The sequence below is a fragment of the Bison bison genome, unplaced genomic scaffold (genome assembly GCF_000754665.1).
Source record: "Bison bison bison isolate TAMUID 2011002044 unplaced genomic scaffold, Bison_UMD1.0 scf7180017864361, whole genome shotgun sequence".
Taxonomy (NCBI): Eukaryota; Metazoa; Chordata; class Mammalia; order Artiodactyla; family Bovidae; genus Bison; species Bison bison.
The window spans coordinates 846,696-856,559 of NW_011494933.1; the positions used below are offsets into that span (position 1 = coordinate 846,696).

At 36.6% G+C, this 9,864-nt stretch overlaps 1 protein-coding gene across 1 annotated transcript in view; it reads right to left on the minus strand.

Annotated features, from left to right (window-relative positions):
* Positions 1-6,582: 6,582 nt before the first annotated feature.
* NDST3 (N-deacetylase/N-sulfotransferase (heparan glucosaminyl) 3) overlaps positions 6,583-9,864 on the minus strand; it is a 182,278-nt gene continuing 178,996 nt past the window's right edge. The window contains exon 14 of the mRNA XM_010855234.1: positions 6,583-6,834. Within this exon, the coding sequence (XP_010853536.1) occupies positions 6,715-6,834 (120 nt within the window). The 3' untranslated portion in view covers positions 6,583-6,714. The remainder of the gene's footprint in view (positions 6,835-9,864) is intronic.

A 9,864-nucleotide genomic window follows, 5' to 3' on the forward strand; every position in this document is an offset into this window, starting at 1 on the left:
ATTGTTTTTCTTAAAGTGACAGGCTCACTTTTTTCATTAATAAAAGTCTTAAAATTCTCAAGTTTGAATAATTGTAGTTCCTGCCATTCTTTTAAGTCAAAATGATGTTCTATGAGTGAGGCGAGTAGTTTTTGTCAGATTAAATAAATTAAAAAAGAAGTTCAATTTGCAACTCAAATAATTGCTCAGGTGCTTTTCCTTGAGACAGCTATCTACTTCAGTGTATGGTGGAGGTACTCCAGGTATGTGTCACATTTTGAACAGAGAAATATTAAAAAGATAGGTATTGAGGGGATGAAACTGAATGGTATTAATAATTCTTACTGCCTTGTTGCGTGTTTTCTTAACTGAAGCTGACTTTGTAAATGAGTGTGTGATGGTGGGGAGTACAGTGACCAGGAGACTTCTGTTAAAGCACCAGCAGTTTGACCCATTATTCTTGCAAAAACAGTGAAAATATCAGCACAATGACAAGGGAATATGATAAGCTGGTATTATTATGAAAATAGTTCTGACCATGCAGAGTCCCTGAAAAGGACTTGGGTCTGCCGGGGGACCACAGACTCTGCTTTGAGAGCCATGTAAGCACTAAGTAAGGCTCTGTATCGCCACAGAGGTCTTGCCTTCCAGTTAGTCTCCTGGATAACATCCACCAGCTGATGCTAAAATCAGTTGCCAATTACTGTTGGGCCTGAATATTTATACTTATTTTTTAAAAACTGATAGATTATTTCTGTTACTATTGGTACTAAGTAGTACATGCACTTGGAAATGAAAACTCAAATGCCTCTCCCTGGTCCTGCACTCCAGCCCCATTTATCAAAGGGAAGTAACCATTCATATCTGAGTTGTGTTGATTGCCTCCATAATACCAACTATCATTCACCTTATCATCTTGGTTTGTCAACTTGAAGCATCCTCTGTAGGTTCACACATGAAGGACGAGAGGTTTGGCTCATTTAGACCCTTATTCTTTGATGTGTGTAAATGTTTAACTCATTTACCGTCTTGGGCATCTTCCTATTTTTTTAAAGTGTGTATTTATATTTTGTTTTTTGTTCCTTTGGTTATGTTTGTGGCCTTAAATAATGTATTTAAAACTAGATTTCTGCTGAACTTACCACAGGCCAAAAGCAGACCAGAGTATTCTCCAAACAGAAGTGAGGGAGGAGGGATTGAAATACTCAGACCCCACTCCTGCCTCCAGCTTTCCCACCTAGATAATTTGTGGCTCCTGCCTGTAGCAGAATGTGAGAGACAGAGAGAGCCACATGTCATAATAAATGGTGATAAAATGGAACAAGGGAAGGAGCTGGTACCAACAATCTCATTTGGCTTCTTCCACTGAAGGATTGGGAAATTGAGGCCCTAAAGGAAAACTGACTGACTCAGTGTTGTTTTGGTTAAGAACCGATATCAGGGCCAACATCTATATTAGTCCAGTCGATTCTGTCTGTGATTCCAGTTGTACTTAGGGTATCCTTAATTGGGGATAGAAGCAACATGGTTTCATCAAGTTGGTCCCAGGTGGGAATGAAAATTGGTATTACATTTTCATAGCTTTTTATTGTTTTTAAAATTAGAGTCTTTAACTTCTTTTAAATTTGTCAATTTATTTATATGTCTGTAAAGCAGACCCTTTGTTTTTGATAGTATGTGTTTTGTGGGTTTTTAAAAGTTTTGTTTACTTTGAAAGACATAAATTAAGTTCTAAAAAAATACACTGTAGCCCTAAGAGTATATCGCATTTTGAGCTTGCATTTCTGTTTAAACTGGTTGAAACTGAAAAATTCAGATTGAGAATAGTATTTACCAAATAGAGAAAAGAAGACCAATCTTTCTGGTCCAACTGTATAAATTATGCATAATATTTAAGAGCAAGATCTGCCTTCCATTTCACTTACTGATTTGAAGAAGAGCATTTTGGCATCAGAAATGCAGACAGCAGGCATTTCCTACACCTAATTTATTCCCTCATAACCAAGAAACAGCTTGATATAGACGGTTTTATGTAAGATTTGTCACAGATCCTGGGTGCTTTGGAAATGTTTCACATTTCATTCAGTTTAATTCTGTTTTCTATATGAAAAAGTGTGGGTAAATACATTCTTCCTAGCAATATCTTGGAGACTTTATACTGTGAGTATTTAATTTGTGAAATTTGCTTTAACTTCTGTGGAAGGAATTGATAGGCAAATAAAATATTTGACCTGAATCTGGCTAGTGGATGTCTTTTTTAAACACTGACACTATTCATGATTCTTCTTTTTCTAAAAAGGGGATAGTGAAAATATAGCAGGTTCCAATTTTAGTGATCTATTAATCTTTGTGTCTATAACTTTCGGGAATAGACTGAGAAATGATAGAAACTCAATGAGTAAGATAAGTACAGGATTAAAGGGAGAAGGTGGAAGTGGAGGGCAAGAATAAATTTCACCTGCTAATAAATAAATGAATACATTTTTGTGACTTTTGTTAAGAAATTGAATATATAGAGAACTGTGTAGACAATAAATTGAGGACAAAATAGCAGGAACTTGTAGTAGCACTGGATGGGGAGAAATGGCCCTTAAATTCTCTTAGCTACCATTGGCCACAGGTGAAAGGCTTACTCAAAGTAAATTCTAGGTTTTTCTGGGAATGGAATCAATGACACATTGTGTCTTTAGCTCTTATCCTCAAAGCATAAATTAATGGCTTGACCTTATAAAATTTAGTTTGCTTTTAGGTAAAGTGAAAAGAAGTTAAACATGTCAAGCCAACACAAATAATTTCTTATCCACCACAGGGATTCGTTGCTCTTTCCATGACTCCTAACTATTTGGGGATGGGTGTGTGTGTGCGTGGGGTGGGGTGGGCAGGATGAAGGCAGTAGCCATGCTGTAGGTGGTAACCACGCAGTGTCAGTTTTGGCAGGATAGAACTCAGAATAGAGAATAATTTGAAAATAGAGAAATCCCTTCCTTCTGAAATATTTGAACTGTTTGGTGCCTCCTCATCAGTGAGCCTTAAACACATCTCCTGGAAAATGCAGTGCTGCTATCTCTTGAAAGTAAAAATTGTAAGTCATTATAAGCCACTAACATTGATGGGGTTGGTTTATTAACCACTCAGCAGTTGGTCTCAGAGTAAATAGAATATAGGATGACACACATAGAAAATTGGGGGTCAGGTGTATCGTAGACTGGAGAACTGTGTGTCTGGGAGATAATCCTATGAAGAATCAACTGGTGTATGATGACAGGGTGGGCTGCAACATGGGAAAGCCTGATGTTTAGCAAGGAAAGTGACTGGAATAGAGAAAATAAAGTTTTGTGGAAAATGTAGATAAATGTCTAACTCTCCTGATCCCCTCCTTTTTTTTTTTTTTTTTTTGCAGAGATGGTCTGTTTTGCTAATTTTTTAAATAAATTTATTTATTTTAATTGGAGGTAACTTACTTTACAATATTGTATTGGTTTTGCCACACATCAACATGAATCCACCATGGGTATATACTTGTTCCCCATCCTGAACCCCCCTCCCACCTCCCTCCCCATACCATCCCTCTGGGTCATCCCAGTGCACCAGCCCCAAGCATCCTGTATCCTGCATCGAACCTGGACTGGCGATTAGAGAGAGACTAGCTGCTGCTGCTGCTGCTGCTAAGTCGCTTCAGTCGTGTCCGACTCTCCCGCCAGACTCCCCCGTCCCTGGGATTCTCCATATAAAGCTCTAAAGAAAGCAGCTGATTTGTGGGGAGCAGAGCAGAGCACTAGGAGTAAGAGATGCTAATACTTCAGGTTTTCAAGTCTGTTAAGTAACAGCTGTGTGCCCTTCTCACTTTCTGGTCTCATGAGTGACCCTAGGAAATGTTTTATATCTACTAGAACTAAACAAAAACTAACTAATATTTATTAGAAGATCTGTTTAAGGTTATATCATTAAAAATAAAACTCATGTCTTCCTGGGAAGTTTTCCATGCATCTCTCCATTTTGAATTGTATTAGTGGTATCTATGTTCTATGACCACCTCCCACTTGGTCACAGGCAAACACCAACTATCAAACAAATGCCTTTTTGTTACCTAAAATCACCAGGCTCAAACTCTTTTCTTATCACAGTTTATTGTTGTACATATGAGGTACCATGCTACTATCAGAATTATATCCAGTTTTTTTATTTTAAAAAACTCAGAAAAAAAAATGTTTCCATTAATTTTCATTCAATGTGAATGACAAGAATATTATAGCTATAAACACTGAAATAACCATTTCATTTCTTCCTGAGGAAGTTTCATATTTTAAGCAATGAAAAAAGAATGCCATACAAAGCTAGTTTGAAATCACATTATCTGTTTCTTTCCCCATCTGTATTTATGTTACTTTCAGAAGAACATGACAACCACCCAGAGCATCCAATGTAGTAAGTGTGCATGTCCCCTAGATTTTGAGTTGTCTTCCAGATACACTGAGTGATCAAAATTTCTTTCAAAGGTTTGCTGCTCTAGGTAGCATAATATCTATATTATGAATGAGTAAATTCCTCCTTTCATCCCACAAGCATCCAGTGTGTTTTTGACATTTCTTAAAGGGTAAGCTGTTTAGTTGACTCAGTTTACCCAGACAGAATTACACCATTAGGAGCTTTGTTTAGAAGTTTAAATGCACATCTCATCCTTGGAGCGTAAATGCATTGTTTTTCTTTTCCTTTCTTTTTTTTAAATCAGTAGAAGTGTTGTCAAAATGAAAACACAATACCGTATTTAACTCCTGGGGCCTGTTCTCACTATGTTTGACCCTCTTAAGCTAATTTTCTTAAAATAATGACGATTAAAGAGTATATTCATTTTCTAGTATGTTAGGTATGTGCTGTTCGTAAAAGGTAGCGGTAAGCATGAAGACTGACTTTACCATCTTTGTCCAAATGACTTTGATTTTGCTTTTACTGTCAGGGATCTTAAAATCTGGTTCTTTGTCTAATTCTTTCTGCTAATAGCTTGTTTGTTTAAAAATTGGCTTATCATTTGGGTATACAAAACTTTAAAACATTTAATTAATATAATACAATTTTAGAAATGAATAGTTAGTGAAAGTATCTCAAAATTTGTTTTCTAATTAGTGAATAGTTGATAGAGTTCAATTTCACATATTATAATGGCCATAATAGTTTCATATTATAATGAAACTGGGCATAATTTTTTTTCTAATCATACTTTTGATTAACATTCATAAAAGCTTATAAAGTTATAGCAAGGAATTTATTTACTACTTAAATTTCTTATGTGTATAGTATATTTAAAAACTAAATATAAGCACAGGAAAATCAGCATGACATTCTTTTCTTTTTGGAATACTTTATTAATCATATAATCATTAAAAATTTAAGTGTAAAATATATTTTAAGAACCATGCCTGGCTCATCTTGGTACTTTCCCCATTTAATTTAGTAGATAACCCATAAATTTAACTGTGTTCTATTGTCTTTCATGAAAGTGATGTATAAAATGTTCTAAAAAAATGGCACTGGGCTTTGATTATCTTTTTCTGTCTTGTACCATTGCAAATCTGAGATTAAAAATCCTACATTAATTTGTTTTTTGTCACAGATCTCTGCATTATACAATTTCATTTTGAATTATCTGAAAAAATGTAATTTTTCTGTATTTAAACGTAAATAACCCAACATATCATCTGGAGAAACTGTCCTTAGATTTCAGTTAATAGGTTTTTTCCCTTGGGAGCATTAAGAAAAAGTTGTTTACATTAAAAAGTCAGTCTGTTTCTGGAGATGACATAGACCTCAGATTCTGAGCAAACATTTCTGTAGAACCAGTGAGAACTACTCAAGTTGATCTGCAGCTCACAGCAAAGGGACATAAGTTGTCAATCAGATATCTTCAGACCCCTACAATTTCTCGCTTTTAGAGGATTTAGCAGACACTTTATATTGCTTCTTACTGTTTTGGTATACTCAGTGTGTTTCTATTTCCCATCCAATATCTGGTACAACATACCTTTCAGAATAATAATTATGTAATGATAGAAACATTGGAAACTTTTACAGAAATGCACTAGACTATGTGGATGAAAAATCACTTTTTTCCTTCTATAACACTTATCTTTTTTTTTTCGATGCAGATAAAGCTCAGATATAACTTTACCATTCTCTGATCTAGGACAAATTGTAAATTATAATTCTTTCTAAATACTTCAGTGGATTTTATATTTTTGCAAGCAGTTTTCATGGGCATTAGGCCTCTGGCGCTTTATGCTACATTGTGATGTTTACTTTTTGTTTTGTAGGACATTTTATAGAATCAAAGAATAAGAAAACATTCTACAGGCAAACAGCAGCCTAAAAGTCTACAGAGACATAATCTTAGTTGATATATAAAAGTGTAAATATTACTACGAAATGGAACAGTTCTGCATTGGTATTTGATATTTATATTGGTTGCTATTGATTAACACATGAGTGCACAGTAGTCTCCAATAACCCCACAGGCTCAGATATGGGTTAAGAGAAAGGCTATAGGCCTCAAGGCTTGTAACAAATACTTTTAGTTTAGTTTAGTTTTGTTTCTAATCATCCACGTGCCAGCACATGGAAAGACCTTTGCTTTTCTTTTCTCATTTGAAGAGGTATATTTTTAAACCACCTTTTGGTAGCTCCTGGAAGCTCTGGGAGAGGTGAGCATTCCACAGAGATGCATTCTCGCGCTTCCTCACAGTGCTATCTCACTTTCTGCAGCTCCTGCCTCAGCCAAGATGGCAGAGGCTGTCCCAGTCTGTGCAGCAGCTTGGAGAGTTCCACGTTGTGGTCACGATAGTAGCTGGATAGAAATGCTCTGCTCTGAGGTGGGAGGAGGAGATACAAGGACATTCAATTTTATTTGTTGGAGTATACTTCATATACTTTGATGATGTTTATTTATATCTGTAGATATTTACACAGTGGCTTAAAATTGATTTTAAGCATGCAGACTATTTATTTAGCACCAGATAGTCAACAAAAGAATCCAAAATACAATACTTGGGTGCAGCCTCAAAAATGACAGAATGATCTTGGTTCGTTTCCAAGGCAAATCATTCAGTATCATAGTAATCCAAGTCTATGCCCCAACCACTGATGCCAAAGAAGCTGAAGTTGACTGGTTCTATGAAAACCTATTACACCTTCTAGAACTAGCACCCCAAAAAGATGTCCTTTTCATCACAGGGGACTGAAATGCAAAAGTAGGACGTCAAGAGATACCCAGAATAACAGGCAAGTTTGGCCTTGAAGTACAAAATGAAACAGGGCAAAACCTAACAGAGTTCTGTCAAGAGAACATGTTAGTTATAGCATTTCCAATAACTCAAAAGATGACTCTACATATGGACATCACCAGATGGTGATGAAATCATACTGACTATGTTCCTTGCAGCCAAAGATGGAGAAGCTCTATTCAGTTAGCAAAAACAAGACCTGGAGCTGACTGTGGCTCAGATCATGAGCTCCTTATTGCAAAATTCATGCTTAAACTGAAGAAAGTAGGGAAAACCACTAGCCCATTCAGCTTTGATCCTAATCAAATCCCTTATGATTATATAGTGGAAGTAACAAATATATTCAGGGGATTAGATCTGGTAGACACAGTGCCTGAAGAACTACGGATGGAAGTTTGTAATATTGTACCCAAGGCAGTGACCAAAACCATCCTAATGAAAAAGAAATGCAAGAAGCTGAAGTGGTTGTTTGAGGAGGCTTTACAAATAGCTGAGGAAAGAATAGAAGTGAAAGGCAAGGGAGAAAGGGAATGATATACCCATCTGAATGCAGAGTTCCAGAGAAGAGCAAGGAGAGATAAGAAGGTCTTGTTAAATAGAGGAAATAGAGGAAAACAATAGGATGGGGAAGACTAGTGATATCATCAAGAAAATTGGAGATCTCAAGGGAACATTTCATGCCAGGACGGGCATGATAAAGGACAGAAACGGTAAGGACTTAAGGAGAGAGATTAAGAAGAAGTGGCAGGAATACACAGAACTATACAAGAAAGTTCTTAATGACCCAGATAACCACGATGATGTGGTCACTCACCTAGAGCTGGACGTCCTGGAATGTGAAGTCAGGTGGACCTTAGGAAGCACTACTATGAACAAAGCTAGTGGAAGTGATGGAATTTCAGCTGAGTTATTTCAAATCCTAAAAGATGATGCTGTTAAAGTGCTGCACTCAACATGTCAGCAAATTTGGAAAACTCAGCAGTAGCCACTGGACAAAGTCAGTTTTCATTCCAATCCCAAAGAAAGGCAATGCCAAAGAATGTTCAAACTACTGTACAGTTATCCTCATTTCACATGTTACTAAGGTTATGCTCAAAGTCCTTCAAGCTAGGCTTCAGCAGTACGTGAATTGAGAACTTCCAGATGTACAAACTGGATTTAGAAAAAGCAGAGGAACCAGAGATCAAATTGCCAACATTTGCCGGATCACGGAGAAAGCAAGTGAGTTCTAGAAAAAACATCTGGAAGGTCCGTCTAGTCAAAGCTATGGTTTTTCCAGTAGTCATGTATGGATGTGAGAGTTGGACCATAAAGAAAGCTGAGTGCTGAAGAAGTGAAGCTTTTGAACTGTAGTGCCAGAAAATACTCTTGAGAGTCCCTTGGACAGCAAGGAGATTAAACCAGTCAATCCTAAAGGAAATCAACCCCTGAATATTCACTGGAAGGACTGATGCTGAAGCTGAAGCTCCACTACTTTGGCCACCTGATGCAAAAGAGCTGACTCATTGATAAAGACCCTGATGCTGAGAAGAATTGAAGGCAAAAGTAGAAGGGAGTGGCAGAGGATAAGATGGTTGGATATTTTCACTGACTCAATGGACATGAATTTGAGCAAACTCCAGGAGATAGTGGAGGACAGAGGACTGGGGTGTGCTGCAGTCTATGGAGTTACAAAGAGTCAGATATGACTTAGTGGCTGAACAACAAAACGTAGTGACTCTGTTCATCAAAATACACAGTCCAAACACATAAATGTTTTCACTAGGGAAAAGGCTTTTGTATTAAACATGTGGTTTATTTGTGCAGAATTAAATGTTCAAAGAGCTAGATTGAGTTTAGAAATATAGCTGTAACAACTGATTGGTTCCAGTATTATGCTCTATTAAAACCGTTCTGGCTTTGGAGCAAGAGTTGGCTTGATAAATCTATAAAATAAAACACTCTTTTGTCATCATTAATTTACATGTAGAATTTGAAGATGATATTTTCTTAAGAGCACTTTTAAAGCATACACAAAATACTCACTGTTAAAACAGTACTGTGGTAAACCTTAAAAATACAGCAGGTAAATCAGGTAAACCCATAACCTGATATATTTGCACTATTTGACCCAAGGAAGGAAAGGAATGCCTTGAAAACTATCCTGATTTACAAGGATGTAGATTTCCCTTTAATAAAGGAAAATATTTTAATAATTGAAATTGTAAGAAATGGAAAGTGCTGTGTTGTAAGGTGGTGTTTAGTGGGGTTTATATAGAGTTCAAATGACTGTGGTTGGGAATGTCATGGAGGGTGGGTTTCTGGATCTTCATCTGTACCTCTCCACTTTACTATTCTGAGGGTTTCTGTTCAGTTGAATCTTTAAAAGATTAATTTTAAATTAATCTTATCTTATTCTGCTGGTCTCTTAAAATATCATATCTGGTACCCCATCTTAAATGCCATCGAAAAACATGTCATTTTATGTTGATAACTTCAATGTAACATAGTGGTTTTTGCAGGAATTGCAGCCACCTTTGTGTGGCTCATGTGTCAATCTCCCTGCTTTTCTCTGTTTTGGGTCTCCTCAGTCATCAGCTCTAAAACCACCGACAGGCCCAGCTAGTGTACCCTG